General features: G+C 37.4%; 1 protein-coding gene across 1 annotated transcript; it reads left to right on the plus strand.

The window, feature by feature from the left end:
• Positions 1-3,726: 3,726 nt before the first annotated feature.
• Positions 3,727-4,932, plus strand: LOC147638030 (putative transcription factor KAN4). The gene is made up of 4 exons (XM_086796958.1): positions 3,727-3,911; positions 4,445-4,521; positions 4,616-4,658; positions 4,781-4,932. Exons 1-4 carry the CDS (start codon positions 3,764-3,766, stop codon positions 4,930-4,932), a joined length of 420 nt encoding a protein of 139 aa, XP_086653084.1. The 5' UTR covers positions 3,727-3,763.
• The last annotated feature ends 14,135 nt before the right edge of the window (positions 4,933-19,067 follow it).

The following is a 19,067-nucleotide window of genomic DNA, read 5'->3' on the forward strand; positions in this document are numbered from 1 at the left end:
CTAGAAGAAACATTCCTAGCCAAATTTTTTTAAGTCACCCAAAATTTGAGTAAATTTCTAAAGTCACATTTTCCAAAAAATATATCACAAGTCAATACATATGACATAAATTTATGAAACTTGCTCTCCCAAGGTTTTCATTCTTTCACATTTATTTTTTAAGGAATAAATAACCAACCTATTTATATTTGACCATGTTTTTGACACCAACCTATTTATATTTGACCATGTTTTAGATGCCTTTTATGATGATTCCTTTGTGAGAGGCTTATACACAAGGTTCTTAGTACTCAGTGTTCCTTATCATGTGGAGCTAAAAATTCTAGTTCATTTATTTTGAGTAAAAATTTAAAGACACATTTTCCAAAAGTATAATACACTTCAATATATAAATGACATAAATCTATACAACTTACTTCCCCAAGGTTTTCATTCTTTCACATTTATTTTTTTAGAAATAAATCACCAAGCTATTTATATTTGACCATGTTTTTGACATCTTTTACCGCTGATTTCTTTGTGAGAGGCTTATATACGTAAGGCAATCTTAGTACCCAATGTGCCTTATCATGTGGACCTAAAACTTGTAGTTCTTTACAATGCTACTACAAGCATTGTTGCAGTGCTAGTACAAGTATAAAAAGCTCATTGTTGTAATGCAATACTATTAGTATGTTTACACTTCTCCCATGCTGTGAGGCATCCATATGAGGAAAAACATGCAACTTTGTTCGTAGCTTTTATTAACAAGATTTCCACCATACTAATCCAAGATACAACTCCCAAATTGAGTCTAATGAGATATCCCTTATTAAATGTTTTCTAATGTTTGAAGTATTACCCGAGTTTGAGTTACATTAATGTCCTTGAAGGATTATGTTCAAAGCATTAATGGTGATAAAATATTATATTGTTATCTTATTGTACTTGAGCACTTAGAGTTGTGCCTTTAGGGACGGTTGTCTTAGGGCTTTGAGAGCTTACTCAATAGACATTAGCTAGAAAGTTATTGTTTCATTGAGCATATGAGACTTCCCATTAAATACATGTAGTAAGCTCTTGACCACAATATCTTAACTATTCCTATCTGAAAACTTATGATCCGCCTCTATCAAAGTAAGAACTTACTTGCATTCAAAAATTTAAAATGTCAATAAATTTAGGCTGCCATAAACGGTACATGATCTAGCAATACGTAGTTGCAAGGTAGTAGCTAGGGTGCCTACATCCAAGATCTATAATCTCGAACACTTTCTTTAACAACCCCACTATTAGTTTTTTTAATCATGGATTATCTCATGGTGAGATCATTCATGTATAATATAAAATCATAAAGTTAACCATAAAATAAAGATTCAATGAGACTCATTGCCAATACATAAGGTCTGAATGTGTTGCTACTATGCCCCAAAAGCATGTTTAAGCTTGTCATGGGCCTTATTGAATTTAGAGGCTTTGTTGGCTAAGTTGACCTTGAACAATGGAAGCTCTTTGAAAGCTATTTGGCATACACCAGTAGTACACAAGTAGACTACACATCCATGTGAAGAAGCACCATCCATATCTACTTGACCAATAAGGCTATATTCATCAAGACAATTGTTGACAAAAAAGTTATGTCAGTCTTCTCTAGTTGTGCAAAGTCCTAAATGCAAAGAAACCTTTAATCCTTTACCTTGTCCAAACTCACATTGTGCACATGTACTTTATCTCCCTACTAATATATAATATCTTGAGACCATCCACAAGATACCAAGTGTGGTTCTCAAAATAGGACTATAATCCTACTACATTGCCTACTTGCAATAATGTAGGCTCTCATTTTCTTTTGCAATAAAGGTGGTAGGTAGATCTTCATTACCTTGGACATAAGAGTATAGTTAAAGAGCTTCACTAGCTGCTTTTGTATCTTGCTCTGCAAACATGAGGTACCACCTCATCTTGATTGCAATTGGTTCCTTTCTATCAATAAGTGCTTCATCACACACATTAAGGACCTATGAAAAATATTTCACCAACCATGAATCTTTTAACGAAATCGAAAGAGAAGAGAAACTTAGGGTTGAGTTATACTATAATGAAACACACCAATGGTGGAGTGAAACTAATGTTATTTCAATCAATTAAATTCTTTATTCATCATGTCCATTACAATCATATCTAGGATACTTGTTCTCAAAACTTAGTTCCCATAGCCTTGTTCTTGAAGATGTATCCTAAGGTACTCCATGGGTCCACATTCCACACACAAGAAGAATACCCATGAGAAAACCCCTTTCCTACTGCTTTGGAATAATGAACTTTAAACATTCCTCTTTCTCTATCCTTGTTCTTAAGAACTCTTTCTTCTCCTTGGTTAACCAGCACAAGAATTCCTCTTCTCGAATGTCCTTGAATAAGATACGTGACATGATACATGACAATATATGATCACATATCATGCATAATGTTGAAATTTCATAAAAGGATTTAAGCATGTTTCTAGATACCATATGTCTTTGAGAGAAAGGGAATCAACTCTCTTTCACACTTATAAGTGATTCATAATACATGACATAAAACCTAAGCGATACTAAAAATGACACATGATAAATAATGACGTATGATACATCACACACGACATGGCACACAATATACTACCCACATTTTAGTAATAAATCCCGGCAATTGTATGATTTTTAGTGATTTTCAAGTCTACATCCCGGTTTAGTCTAAGCATTGTCTTTAATTTTAATGGTTGAAAAAAACATTTTTTTCAAGCCTTGGTAAGGAGCTTCTTGAAAAAGGATTGTAAATGAAGGCAATCATGAGTAGGTCTTAAATTTTGTAGAGTCACCCATTATTTCATTTGAACTTTAGAACTTTAACCACTATCCTTTGCTTTTCTTTATACGAAGGGTGTATTGAAGGACTTTTTAACATTGATATTTTCCTTTAAAGGGTAAATTTTCTCATCTCCTTAGAGGCTATTCTCACATTCTCAAGAGGGCCGATGGTGCATTTAGTGTGGTCACATGGCCGGCTTTTTGAACCCCTCTCCCAACACCACTTTGCCATTGGTGTGATGGCCACCACGGCCACAAGTGGTGGCCAGGGTGTGCACAACCTCTTATGTGAATAACCTCTTATGTGAAGGGTAAAATGCCTTGAGGAAGCCGGAAGGGCTCCATTTTGGGTTCGGGAAAAGGGAGGTTCGTATTAACCTAGAACCTGTTTAAGTTTGTAGGAAGTCGGTTCAAATTGAAGGGAAAAGGATCAAAAGCCCTTTTCAAAATTTTCAAAAAATGGTTATAAGTGGATAAAATTATGAATAAAATACCTCTTCAAATTCATAGTGTCCTGTTCCACCTAGACCGAGAAGGATCCATGTATAGTTCAGTAAAAAATATTTCTCGAACCCTGGAGCCTCCATTGGATGGAGCCCTTTTGAAGCTTACATGGGGTATATGTCTACATGCACATAAGTACGTGAAAGGTGGCAAGTGGCCAGTGGCGGCAAAAGGAGGAATGATGCCGATCTGGTAACCATAATTAATGCATGATCTCAGTATACTTTGCCAAAAGCATCACCATCACCACTAATGCGCCTTACGGATGGCAAAACACAAGTCATTTTTCTATTGGCCATGGATTGTATTAAGCTTGGAGCTAAGGTGCTACTTTAGCTGTTTTTTTTAATTAGCTTTTGCTTTTGGCTGCTTTTTTTTTTCTATTTTGGGGCGTCTCTCCCGTAGTTTTTTGGTTGGCTTTTTTGGGCCCATCCATGGGCGAGCTTGCATCGGATTATGCAAAGGAAGGTGCATCAAACACCGCTAGACCATATTCTCGCTCCAAGCAGCCCCGCCTTCGCTGGACTCCATACCTTCACCACCTCTTTGTCGCCGCTGTCGCAAGTCTTGGTGGACACAAAAGTAGTTAGCCCTAAAACCCTTGTTAATCCATTGCTTGTTAAGCTTCCAGTCATGGCATTGCTCGAGCAGATAATCTTAAATCAAACCTAAGTAGCTTGCTCTTTCATTGTTTAAGATCATAACGTGGTCAATTTTAGGCTTGCTAGTAGCTTGTCTGCACAATAATGTGCTTTTTGTTCTACATGTTATAACACACCAGGTCCTGCCTCTTAATTCTCTTAATCAGACAATAACATGCTCGTTTTTAGCTTGATTGAGCTACGACATAATTAAATACGGTGAATGTAAAGGTGTTACTACACTAATCTACGTGATAAACGCCTTTGGGATCATAACGCCGTCATTGTAAAGCTCGTTAAGGCGACCTTGCTTAATCAGCTGAAAACTACCCTTACTTATAAGAGAGGATTATTATAATGTTAATCTGGTTGAAAAAGCCTGGTAGTGCTTTAAGCACCCTTAGGTAGATGCTAGGTCTGATTTGCATAATAATTTGGTTTAATACCTAAATGTGTACCTGATAATCTACTCAGATGCAACACCTAAGCACGTGTTAGCGCTTATGAATGTCAAGGGACTTACAATTTCTCATGTGAAAAGCCACCTACAGGTGAGAATCTAGTAAAACTAATGTCTCTTTCTGTTTAATAAATAATTAAAAAATAAAAAATAAAAAATAGCATCATGGCTTGCCATTCATGCAGATGTACAGAAGCATGAACTGGGATGACATTACACCATACCAAGGTAAGCCATGCTAATTCCCTATAATTTGTGAATGATTATGTGATTCTTAATGCTTGGTTTGGAATAAAACCAATATTGCAATTTTCTGAAATGATTGCTTTGGTGGATTGCTCGTGTTAAAGGGTATGAAATCGAGAGAGATAATTTCAAAGACAAATTCAGTGATTACAAGCTGCTGCCCCAACATTTTGCGAGCTATTATAACAGCAAGGATCAACAGAACTCCTTAAACACTTTGAGAAATACTCAGCATGATATGAGGTGGGCCTTATAAGCATATGACACACACACACACACACACACACACACACACTCTCTCTCTCCACACACACACACACTCTCTCTCTCTCTTTTCTCTCTCTCTCTCTCTCTCTCTCACACACACACTCACACACACACACACACACACACACACATATTGATTTATTGCTGAGTGATTCTAGGAGGAGGAAAAAAAAAGGGGGAGATTAGGCAAGGTGATCCTTAGTATAGATGCACCATATGATGACTCAACTATTTCCTTTAAGGCAAGGTGACTCTTGGCTAATTAGCTCTTAGTGTACATGCACCATTGATAAAGTCTTTATCACTCAAGAGGGAAAAAGACTAATTCGCTTCAGGCCGGGTGATTCTAAGCTAAGCTCTTAGGGTAAATAATTTTAGGATGGAATTTTGTTTCTTTAACATTAATATAGCGATGATGAAGATGATGATGATGAACATGGGACTATACCATCTTTATTGTTGTACTTGTGGTGATGAGAAGAGAATGATGATGGAATATTGTTTGGACATGGCGGCAGCCTACAAGGAATGCAATGCATTCAAGCTTTTCATGAGGGTGATGGAGTGGTGGACGTGTTAAACCCCATGTGGAGGTTCTTGTTGCGGCCAGCCTCTGCATGTTCCCATGTTCAATATGATGATCATAATTTGCCAAATATCATACCACACAATTTTGGAGCAAACCCTAGCTTTGCGTCACCCTCGTCTCAAGACAAAGTAAGCCACAAATTTACCTGTCCCTTATCTGCTTTAAGCCACTAATTTACTTGTCCCATATACTAAGTATCGTTTAACTTTTGCTATTTCAAAAGAACTTGAATCTAATTCATCAATTATATATATTCACATTTTAATCAGTTACATGCTTTTTACTAGATTATTGATGGCATCCAATGTGATTCTTTTTTCTCTCATCTAATTATAACCCTTTCATCTCTATTTGGACTTTTATTGGTGGCAGGAATTGACAAGTGGGTGTCCAAGTCCATCAACAAGAGAACTCCCCCTTGTGGAAAAGCTACTAGGAGACCACACTTTTTCTCAAATGAGCACTTCACAAGAAACAGAGGAGCACCCCATTTGGAGAAAATCACCCGAACCACATGTCTCCCTTGACCTATCCATTTCAACTCGAGCATGGCCTCCTTGAGAGGGCAGTTTATGAGTTTACATTGTTCCTGTTTTCTTTAAAAATATAATATAATTTGGATTTAGAATGTTCTTGATGTTTTTATGCTCCCAAGAATTGAAAACATTACCTTAGATTTTATTCCAAAGAATTGAAAACATGAGTTTAGAATGGTCATTTCCAATCACAACTCTACAGTTATGGTCTTGGTTTGTGGAAGCAATTTAAATAGGTGCTTTTATTTTCAGGAAATGGTACGAGATCATGCCAACTCAGCCTACATAATACTTTTTGATGACTGCTAACATGTTGCCACATGAAAAAAGAGGAGGTTGTTATCGTGCAATATGTCAGCTGCCATATTGTTCCAAAAAACCTCAAGCAGTCGAGTCACTCGCATCTCTGTCTCGCCATTAACTTTCCAACAACTATGATGGTTGGGAATGCCCAACTATTGATCTTTCCTAATAAGGAAACTAGCTCGCGGATGTCTCACTCATTAGATTTTGTCTTGGGAAAGGTCTCCCACTAGCCATTCCCAATCCTCAAGCTTCCCAAATGCAAGCCACATTTTTGGTCACAAACAACGCCAATAATTTGTTGTGAAAAACTTTGCTAATGTCATCGAAGCTATGCTATTAGGTTTTTGATTGTCCATTATTGCTTCTAAACAGCACATTTTAAAATTATTTTCTCTTTTGCCTTAACATCTTTTTCTTCAATAGACTGCAAACAAGCAACGGTATTTAAAGGCCAAATTGTGCAATTGATGCACATGGGTGCACAAAGAAATGACATGCAAATTTTCTTCATGTTATTGTCTCGGGGGGTGCACCTCAAAATATGTAAGTCTACCACGTGCGATCATTAGGTGGGGTTTTTTTAATCCAAAATATTGGGTAAATTTACAGAAATACAATTACAAGTGGGGTATTTTAATTGTACTTTGGAAAAAAAACCGTAAGTTTATAAAGAAAAAGGGGTAGTTTTATTAGCTCAAAATTCACAGATAAGGGGATTTTTAAATACCGCTTGAACGCACGTCGTAGGAGGGGCTTCCATATAGTGGACCCCCCGAGGTTATTGTATTCTAGGAAAACAAACTAGGATCAAGCCCTTGTATATTTTTTTTTCATGTTATTGTATTTGAGGAAAACAAATTAGGATTAAGCCTTTGTACACAAATTTATACTCTTAAAACCTTAACAATATTTCAAACTTACAAACATTGATGGCGATGCCTTGGGAAAATCCTTCTTAGTGATTTAGTCAAAAAATATTGATCCTTCATTTTCAAATGTTTATGACCATCCATTACTACCTTTGCAAGTTGTGCAAAGAGGGTGGATGGTCAAGTTGATAAAAAAATCCTCAATGATTATGCTCATATAATGTAAGTTTACCCTAAAACCTTGACCTTGAATGTTTCACTTAAGCAAGAAAAATGAGTGAGCCGCCATAATCACGATTGAGGGATGTAAGGGGTATAGAAAAGTCACCATTATTAGAAATATTAAAACCACCTATTAATACCTTTAGAGTTGTGTAGAGAGGGTGGATGGTCAAGTTAATAGAAAAAATATTAACGATTATGCTCATATAATTTAAGTTTACCCTAAAGCCTTGATCTTGAATGTTTCACTTGAGCAAGAAAAATGAGTGAGCCATAGTAATGGTTGAGGGATGTAAGAGGTATAGAAAAGCCACTATTAATAGCAATGTTAAAAGCATTTCCCGCATAATCATGCATAAGGTTCAATGTGTTACGATGCTATTCACTTTAGTAGTGACTTGAAATCGGCCATTTATTACTACAAAGGAATAATTATGAATATACTACCACCAAAATAAAAATTCTTAAAAAATCATTAGAAATAAGCTTCCTATCCATGTTTATTAACACAAAAACCTTAATTGTTATGCTCATAAAATTTAAGTTTACCCTAAATGGTTCACTTAAGCAAGAAAATTGAGCGAGTCATACTAATGATTGAGGGATATAAGAGGTATAGATCTATGGTGCATTGCAAATGATAATATGAAAACTTTCAAAATGATATAGAAGCCTAGAAGTTGCCATTATTATAGAAATATTAAAAGAATTTCCCACATAATCATGCATAATGTTATGATGCTATTCACCTTAGTATTAACTTGAAATTGGCCCATTTATTACTAATAAAGGGTCAATTTATGAAAGGTGAATGTACTACAAAAAATCAAACAGCTTGAAAAATCATTAGTAATAATGGTGTCCATCCATGTTTATTAGAATTTTCTAATGCAAAATTTTAAAGATTTGATGAAACTCACTTGTGTGTATTTAGAAGTTTTTTAATGAGCATTTCTAGATAAGATTTTATAAATGATAAGTATTTTCTTACTCTACTCTCTCTCTCTCTCTCTCTCTCTCTCTCTCTCTCTCTCTCTCTCTCTCTCTCTCTCTCTCTCTCTCTCTCTCTCTCTCTCTCTCCAATGATATCATTATCTCCATCAATCTTCTCAATTTTGACACTCAAATAGCAAGACAAAAAATCCTTAAATAATCTAGGAACATGAAGGGTACCATTCTTTTGATATTTAAGAAACCGATTGCATTAAGAAAACTTAGATAGAGGGAAGATAGATGTAATGGCATATTAGAAGGTAGGGGACTAGGAGGGATTCAAGAGAGGTAAGATCTTATTTAGAATATCAATAAGCTAATTTTGGTGATACATGTGTATTATGACTCAATAAACCTTTAGACTCATAGGTCTTTAAAAAAAAAAGTTTTAAGGTTATGATAAAATAGCATAGAGTCTCCACTTTTGTGACGGTCCTCTTGGCCCCATAAGCCATATCTGAGTCTCCCATGGACCTCACAAGATCATTGAGTCCCTTTGCCACCATCACCTTGCACATCTGTTGATCCACTTATCTTTCAAGTCCTTTGGCATTTCCTTTTGAGTGTGTTACACTATGTGTAAAGTCCCATCTACTTCTACATCCATTTATGCCCCCTTGGGAACCCTTTTTTCCTATTTCTAGGTGCATATCCAAGTGTGAAACCTATAATTGTAACTCCATGCATCCCCCTTCATGATATAAGTAATATTCTTTTTTTAGTTCACTCTCCTTCCTGAGGCTTATTGGAAATTATAGGTATATACTTACAAGGGATTGTGATCTCTCCCTTTTTGATGGATATAATCTCCTCTTCAAATTTCTCTCCACCTAATGATGAGTCCTTGACTTTCCTTAATGTAGAATCCCCAATGTAAAAGGGGAGTATAGCTCTTGTTGTAAGGGTTACAAGTTCTGACTAATTTGGTTTTTTGTTAGTGCTATGAATTGTCAAGCTTTGACAAATGATATTGGTGTTGAGAGTGGTACTTATATTGCAATTACACGTGCATGTTTTTACTCAATGATAATGTTTTTGCTATTATTTTGTGTCATCACTCGTAAAGGTCTACTTGTGACTTATGTCATGCAAGAATGAGGGAGTGAGCAAGCCTGTGCTGGAGCAGGATACTTTAAACTTTCTTGGGTCTTACAGACAAGGAACTCTATACTTGGCACATATACTTCCCATAGTAGCAAATCACATTCTCTATTGTAGCATCGTGACACTCTAGGTAAAGTTTGCTGGGTGTATCTAGAGGAGGTCTACAACATCTACAAGTACCATTAAAAAATTAGCAATCACTAAGGTGACCAAATTCTAACTCACATTGAGCCACTCATAAGGGCATAACATAAAGATCAAAGAGATATATTGCATTGATAAAAATACCATAAAGATAATTAAGGAACTAATTGATAGGGTAAATGTAAATTTTCACAAAAATTCAAGAGCATGTCGACAAAGGCCATTAAGATCACTAAGAATAGAAACTAATTTGTAGCTTTGTGAAAGTCATAAAGTATATTACATTAACTTATAGACTCATCAAGTCATGCGACAAACCACAATTGGATCAATAACCAAATCAATGCCCAAAGGAATAGCATCATTAGTAATATTCTAAAAAACACCAACAACATAGCTAGATGCAATTGAGGTATCATCTTGGCTCTCTCAGCCCCACCATCCTCTATTATTATAACTCTAGCATCTATAACCACTCTCTTGGTTAAGAGTTGATACAAACTATCTACTTTGGATATCACGTCGTCCAACAAATAGCTCATAGTACACTAATATCCATCATGACGTCCACCACCTTGAAAGGAACAAGAGACATGCCAAGTTTAATCTCCATGATTTTGATACCACCTAAACATTTTGTGAAGCTCATCATCAAAAGATGCCAATAATCCAAAAGGATCACCAAAGGAATTATAAATTTTTTTTGAACTATAGGAAGAATGGAAATCTAATCACTTTGTATAGTATTTGGCCCAATATCCATAAGCATGGAAAACATCACATGAGGATGGCATTGGGAGATCAGCTAATATAAAAGGAACTTGAAAACTAAGAGGCTTTAACACACATCAAACAGTAGCATGGAAAGTAATCCAAAAATTCCCTCAGATTACGTGGTATTTGTATGTGAATGAACAAAGAATTAAGAAAAAGACATTACATTTTGATAAGAAGGTTAATTAAACCTTGAGCTTATTGCAAGAAGCATTGGGATGGCAAGGTGATTTAATTTTCCATGTCCTTAAAAATCCACAATCTACAACCATTGGGCAAAGTTTTCATTAAAAAAGAGCAAAGGAGTGTCTAAGATCTTTCTCTCTCTTCCATGTAGACAAGAGAGAGGTAAAAGATAATACTTAGCTATTGACTCTCTCTATCTTTTGTACACTCCTTGGGACTAGGTATAACTAATATTAAAATAGATTTATCAAATATTTTATTGTTATTGTTACCCTGACCAAGCCTAAGGTGAAATCTACCTTCTCTGATGCTATTGACATTTTAACTACCTTAAATGTGTCTGATTTAAATTTTTTTATGTAATCTACTTAGTATTTTGGATTTTTATTAGTTTAAGAAATTATATATGCATTTTTTGATTACAACGTTTATTTTCAATAATATGATGTTTTTGTTTGGTGTTTTGAAATACTATTGACTTTGTAGTATGAATTTCTAGTTCCCCTTCTTTCTTTGTGCACCTCTCTCTCTCTCTCTCTCTCTCTCTCTCTCTCTCTCTCCTCCATTCTCGCATTAAAGGTGATACATGTTCCCATTTATGATAGATATTAGGGTGAGAAAAAAGAATTAAAGATGAAGAGTGTATTGGTTTTCTGGTGTCATACCAAAAATCTTACTCTTCATTGGGCTTTCCTATTACACTACAAGTTCAAAGAAGAAAAACGCTATGGATGTCAATATTTTATATCTTTTTACATCTTATAAATTCAAATGTTATGTTTTGCTTTTATTAATGTTTTTAGATAAACATTATATTTTTAAAGTTTAATGGTTTTGATTATTGTACCTATTTTTTAGTCATGTTATTATGAATTACTTATGTATATCGATGATTTTAATGGAGTTACAAGATACACAAAGTAAGAAAGATGTATTCACTTTCAACTTGATGCCGAGTATGCACCTATGTATTTAAGAGGATTGAGATTACCTTGATGCAACAATCAATAATGCATTCACTTTCAACTTGATGCCGAGTATGCACCTATGTATTTAAGAGGATTGAGATTACCTTGATGCAACAATCAATAATGCAAGAGAATAGAGATGTATAGAAAAAATATGTGGATTTATGGGTGAAGGGATCCATAAAGACCTATTGATCCTTTATCAAAACGGCCCCTCGCTATCTAATAGGATTAAACTCCTTTATCAAGTATGTATGTGATGGTCATGTAGGTCTCTTAGGTTAATACAAGAAGGCTTTCTAACTAAGCACATTATGTTTACAAATTAGCCCAAACTATGTTGACACGGAAGGAAGTAATGATGACACAACTCTCAAAATCATTGATTAAGAAAGAGAAGCAATGTGAAAATTTACAAGGTGTAATCACTATAACACATCGGGGGAATAACAACGTTAAGGCCTTTGGGATGTCGGGGCATTTTGTCGCTACTCACAACGCAATAGCGCTGCTTAGCAACAAACTTTCATTGCCCACCAAAAGTGATCATGCAACAAAATTTTCTTGCTATTTTGTTACCCAGTATAGAAATTTTGTTCTGCTGATGAGAGCAGCGAGTGTAGTAGTGAAATTTCATTGCCGTGCTTAAAATTCCATAGAGTTGTTGAGTGCTAAATTTAAGCTATATATGTCACATACATACTACAAATGATGATAGTTTTTAAAAAACATCCATCAAAACCCTTAGAGCCATGTTTCAAAAAAAACGGTAGTTGAAAACTTTTGAGGGGAAATAATTATAAAAACAAGGTCAATATCATGAATCTATACCATCTTGCAATAGATCCATATGTGTTGCTTCATCAATATCAATATCTAATGGAAGCTCAATGAAAAGATGGGGTTCTATATTAATATCACTATCATTATCCAATAAAACATTGTCATGATCAATAGGTGACTCATCATCTTCTTCGGATTGATGTTCCTTATGCTCTTGATCGGCCTCCTCTAAATTGTTTTATCCATCGTCTTCTTCCAATGAGTCGATTTGAGGTAGTACTTGCACCTCATCCAGAGTTTTGGCCTCAACATCTTGATCTTGAAAGATATGTTTTGAATGAGTGGAAACTTGTATAACATACCACCACTTTGGATCAATTCAATTGGCGTGAAACAAAACCTAAAATCACAAAGCAAAGGGGTTACACTTTTATTATACTACATTAAGATTTAGCGGTGATCATTGGTTGGGTTACGGTTGAACCAGCAATGGTGTATGGAAGTTCAATTTGGTCCTTGTTTTAGGTTGAGACTGGGGTGCCATAGAAGCATAAAATACTTTATCAAATTTTGTGTGGGCACGTTGTGAGTCTTTGTTGCTCTCTGTGTCATTGTCCACACCAAGTTCTTTGATGTGAATGTGGGATTTGTTCTTGGCCTCCTGTGGATTAGGCAATGAAGGGTTAGGAGATGAATAGGATGGGCAAGATCTTCATTTGACAACATCAGGTTGGCAAACAGATCTTCCTCGCCCTCGACCATAAGCTCAAGCTCCTTCCTTACCTACTACAAAATTTCAAGTTCTTTTCTCGGATGTGGAGTAAATAGATCAATGGCGTATCAAATGTCCTAGGGTGTTCTTGCATAGGGCGATGGTAATGGCTCTTCTTTGAGTTGGGCCTCGCAGTCCCATACCCGTACTTGGGCCTGTTGAATGTGGTACTTCTCTATGATGGGGTTGGGATATGTGACCAGCTACTTTTGTAGTTTGTCTTTATTCCTCAGGGTTGCTTGGTGGAGTGGTCTTTGCCAATGTGCTTAGAGCATCATTTCTTTTTTGGATGTGGCACATTCAGTAGCTAAGGTGTTGGACTAATTTGGTTCTTTAGCCTTCTTGAGTTTGGCCTACAATCATGTGATTACATTCAATGGGAAAGTGGATATCTTTCCATGTGATTACATTCAATGGGAAAGTGGATATCTTTCCATGTTGAATGCTCAACGTGTTGAGGGATAGCATGCCTTCAACCTGTTGGATATGTGTCATCTCCAGATGGTGTCACGCTAGTGGCACACTCTTTAGCCTCTAGGCATTTTTGGGATTTATAGCATTCATTTCTATTTTTTCTTATTTACACACATTTTTGGGTGGAGGAAAGGGTGGAGAAACTTTCCTATATATATGAGGCATTGTAGTTCATTTCTAATGAAGTTGGCTAGTGGTTCATTGATGAGTTCTTGAGTACATTGTCTCTTCTCTCATCTCTTCTTTCTCACATGGTATCAGAGCAAGGTGGTGGCACACATAGAGCCTCTTTATCCTTCTTCCTCTCTACCTCTAGTCCTCTTCAACAACCCCGCTTTCAATTGCATTTTTTTATACTTGATTATCTGTTAAATGGATGCGTTTTTGAGGATTGTGCCCACGCAACCTACTGGAATCATCGTGGTCTATAACTTTGCAGAAAAAAGTTTTTGCAAATTCCTCACCGTTTTTGAGTTATTCTTCGCAGACTGCCTGCATACAGAATTTCTCCTTGTGTTTTTTGCAGAAGTCCTTACATGCTTGATTATCTGCTAAACGGATGCGTTTTTTAGGATTGTGTCCACGAGACCTACTGGAATCATTGTGGTCTACAACTTTGCAGAAGAAAGTTTTCGCAAATTTCTCACCATTTTTGAGTTATTCTTCGCAGACTACCTGCATGCAGTATTTCTGCTTGCGTTTTTTGCAGAAGCCCTTACTCATCATCCTTGCATTCATTCAATGATGCAAGAGGCTTCAAACCAGCCCCTTACCATCCTCTACAAGTGTGTTTTTAAAGCACTTCAATCGAGTCCTACAACTCTACTTGCGGTGAAAACATTGCCAACTAGTTTTCCCTACATGCGGTAGCGTTTATTTTTGGAGGCTTCTTGTGGAGAGATTTCTTGGCTACGTTTTCATCATCAACTTCAGCCCTCTTCATGGTGTTTTGAGGTACATATTCAGCCTCTTTTCTACACCTTTCTATCGGCTGAAAATTCCACTTTGCTCACACTTTGTGTTTGCGTTTTTGTGGACAATCAACTCCTCCATACTCCTTCTACCTAAGGCTACATTCTCAGCCCTCTTTTGGTGGTTTCTACGGAGTCTATTGGTTCATATATCTGCTGCGTTTTGTGGCTGCGTTTTTTGCACTATCTTTGTGCATATTTTGGAGATACTTCCTTGGTAGATAGCCCATCTATTGGCTGTGTTTTTGGAGGTACGACACTTCTTCCCTTGTGTTTTCCCACCCTCCAGTCCCTATGGGATCTCGAAAGTCCTCTACTCCAAAAGACAAAGGCAAACTTGAAGATACTATGGATCCTACATCTCCTACGACGGTTGAACCGAAAACTACTACAACGGAAGTTGGTGCAATTCCTTCTTCGGTAGGTGCTTCTACTTTCTCTTTTCCGTCATATCCATTACCTTCCACGGATCCTTTCTCTCTTTCTTCTTTGTCCTTTATGCCTTCCTATCCACATACTTCTATGCCCTCTATGGTATATCCCCCTACATCATCTATGCCTTTTATGGCAACTTCATCTACTATGATTCCTTCTTCTACTACTTCCACTACTACTCCTCTCCCCACTCAATCATATCAGCCCTTTAACCCATTCACTCAATCTTTGAGCCTTCTAAGTCTTTCCGATTCACGAAAGCTTACCCCAAACAACTACCACACTTGGTCCTTGTTATGCAACTTCTTTTGGAAAGCGCCGGGGTGTGGTCTATAATCACTTCTCCTCATATATGGTACCTTTTCAATATCAAACCTATATGGATGCACGGGCCAAAGCTTTACTTGTGCATGGCATGTCTACATCGGTTGTGTCTCAATTTCTCTCTACAAGGAGTACGGCTCAACAATTATGGCACGCTATACAAATGCAATATGGAAGACTTTCAACGGTTAAGATGGCTAAGTTGGAAGAAGATTTGGATAAGCTTTCTATCTCCGAATCCGACAACATAGTGGAGAAGCTTGGAGAATTCAATCGAATCAAGCGGCAACTTGAAGAGTTTGGTACATTGGTAAGCAATCCGGTCCACAAGCTACTTGGTAAATTGCCTTCTTCTTTTGAATCGTTCAAAGATAACATCTTTCTTCGAGTTCCTTTCCCTTCCTTTGAAGAGACTATGGGTCTTCTTCATGATAAGTGCTCGCAAGCAAAACAAAAAGGACTCAGCTTTTGTAAGCCAAGGCAAGGGGAATGAACGCAAAGGCTCTAATTCCAATGCTAAAGATTCTTCAACCAAAGGCGACAAGGACAAATCAAAGGATTCTTCCAAGGAGTGCACTTTCTGTGGTCGTAGTGGCCATACGGAGGATTGTTGTTTTGCTAAGAAGGTAGCATCCAAGAAGGTAAAAGCTGAACTTGAATCCAAATCTAAGGATTCTTCTACATCAACATCTTCTCACGACAAAAACAAAGACAAGATGGAAGACGGTAACGCCAAGATTGCATATGTTGCTATGTCTTCTACTTCTTCATGTGACACATCACTTGTGGTAATCAAAGATCTTGATACGCATACTGCGGATGAGTGGATTGCCGATAGTGGTGCTACCTCTCGCATGACGAATAGTTCTTCCTTATTGGAAAACTATAAGTCTATCTCTTCATCTATACACATTGGTGATGCTTTGTCTCTCCCTGTGATTGGTATTGGTGATGTTTCTTTTGGAGATGCGATCTTACATGATGTTTTGCATGTGCCTAAGATGTCTGCCAAATTATTTTCTATCTCTAAGGCTACTTCTAAAGGTCTTGGGGTTTACTTTGATGATGAAGTGATTGAAATCATTGATAGATAGTCACTTTCTTGTGTGGCACATGGTTATCAAAATGCTGGGCTTTATCATATAAGATCTTTTACAGCACAGTTGCCACCACATGAGTCTCATCTTCATCAATTATTTGCTTCTCCTAAAGCACTTGTTTCTAATAATGAAGATAGTGATCTATGGCATTTCCGCTTTGGCCATGTTCCTCTTGCTACTTTGCTTCTCCTAAAGCACTTGTTTCTAATAATGAAGATAGTGATCTATGGCATTTCCGCTTTGGCCATGTTCCTCTTGCTACTTTGCAACATCTTGTCTCACATGACATGGTTACAGGTCTACCAAAGCTTCAGAAACCTCGCCATCACATTTGTTCTTCTTGTGCTCAAGGAAAGCAATATCGGGCTTCTTTTCCAAAGAAGGCTACTCATAGAGCCACACGTTTACTTGAGCTTATTCATGCTGATCTTGCAGGACCTATGGAAGTACAATTGCTTGGTGGATCCAAGTATTATATGCTTCTTGTGGATGACTTCTCTCGCAAATCATGGGTTTATTTCTTACCTAAGAATTCTGATGCTCTTTCTCAAATTCTGAATCACCTTGGATGTTCATCTACTCCGACACTCATCTACTCAGATTCATAGAGTGCTATTGCTTTAGCCAAAAAACACATTGATGTTCATTCTCATTTTGTTCATGATTAGATTTCTGAAGGTCGCATTCAGCTTGAGTATTGTCCTACCAAAGATAATGTTGCTGATTTGTTTCCTCGACCTACCTTGGATTATCTTCTTCAGCGCATTGGCGTTGGTCCTCCCATCTGGACCTGAAGAGGAGCTGTTGGATAGGTGTCATCTCCAGATGGTGTCACGCTAGTGGCACACACTTTAGCCTCTAGGCATTTTTGGGATTTATAGCATTCATTTCTATTTTTTCCTATTTACACACATTTTTGGGTGGAGGAAAGGGTGGAGGAACTTTCCTATATATATGAGGCATTGTAGTTCATTTCTAATGAAGTTGGCTAGTGGTTCATTGATGAGTTCTTGAGTACATTGTCTCTTCTCTCATCTCTTCTTTCTCACACAACCATGGAGTTAGAAACTAATTACAAAGGGAAATCCTTTTGAAGTAATGGTCAATCCCACAGTTGTGACATTGTGATGCCAATGGCAAGCTTTTCTTCTAAGGGCATTCAGCCACTCTATGGGGTCCATGGCAAAGGAAACACTGAAGAGGTGGTCTCCCTACGTGTGCGCCTATGGTGTGAACAATTTTTTTAGGGTCCATGTGAGGCACAAGCAAAGAAAGACGATGTGTTATGGATGCCTCCGGGGTGTTAGAGCACATGGGCTCCATGGGCTTGGCAATGGACCAGGTCTTGATCTTTCCATGATCAATGGGATTTGCTCTAAGAGGCAATGGTTAGAATGGAAAGAAGAGCACTATAGAAATTCCAAGTAGAACAATGGGATAATGGGACTCCATTTGACATGTATGGTGAAAATCCAAGAGTGAAGGCCTCTCTCAAAGCTTTGAAAGAGCCTTTGTGCCTAGGGTCCAAGGATTAGAACCATTGCACCACCTTGCCTTCAAGGCTTAGTCCAAAGATATGGACCTTTGTTGCATCATCTAAACTACAAATTCCTGACAAATTTGGTTGAAGACCTCAAGGTGGGATATGCAGTCTCCAATGCCATAGAATTTTGGCATGAGTTTGAATATGTCCACCCACATTGATCATGTATGTGATGTCCATGGGTGCCACTCCCCTTCCTATAACTTTTTCTAAGCTCAAAATGTCAATTTGGGGATCAAGAGGAGATGGTACGTGGGTAGGGGGTGAGAATAGGCCCGTGGTTATAGAAGAAGGCACGTGTGTGTGCTCGGGGAATCTATTCACATCTTGGTGCATGTGCAAAAGTGCACCACTAGATGAGGACTCTTTATAAATCATTTTGCCCTGATGATCAAATGTCTTTGGCACATCGACCACATGTGAATATACAATGGTCGAGGTGCCGCCCAATGGAATGGGGGCACTCGAGGAATGCAACCATGATTGAAAGGTGTCCATGGTGTATGTTGAGGCTTAGAAAAGCTTCAACGGTGTGCACGTAGATCAAAAATATAAGTTTTTGCTCTCTTTTTTCATGCACGTGAATGCCTCCTTAAGGTGAAATAAGGTCTTTTTAGATGTTTTGTGTATGTTAAAACCACCCTAGTGGGTCGGGGAGGTAGACCTTAAGCATCTCTAAAGATTTAAAAATTTTAAAAAAATGAGTTTTTTCGGGTAGGTACGTCTGTATGCTTAGGTAGGTACGTCTGTATGCTTAGGTAGGTATGTCCATATGGTACTGCCATATGCTTATAAGTGAACGGCCATGGCTATGGCTTTATGAATAGTACTTATGAGTGAATGGCCACATCTTTGCGAGCGAACGGCCATTTCTTTGTGAAGGAACACTATGGTTTCATGAACAAATGGCCGTTCGGCATTTTCAGTGAATGATCGTGGCTTAGTGAGCGAACGGCTTGTACAAGAGAGTGAGAGAAGAAGAGGAAGAAGAACCGTGCAAGGGTCGGTTGCAAGGGTCGGCTAGCACTTAG

The sequence above is a fragment of the Cibotium barometz genome, chromosome 5 (assembly GCF_041138505.1).
Source record: "Cibotium barometz isolate CiBa-2024 chromosome 5, ASM4113850v1, whole genome shotgun sequence".
NCBI lineage: Eukaryota > Viridiplantae > Streptophyta > Polypodiopsida > Cyatheales > Cibotiaceae > Cibotium > Cibotium barometz.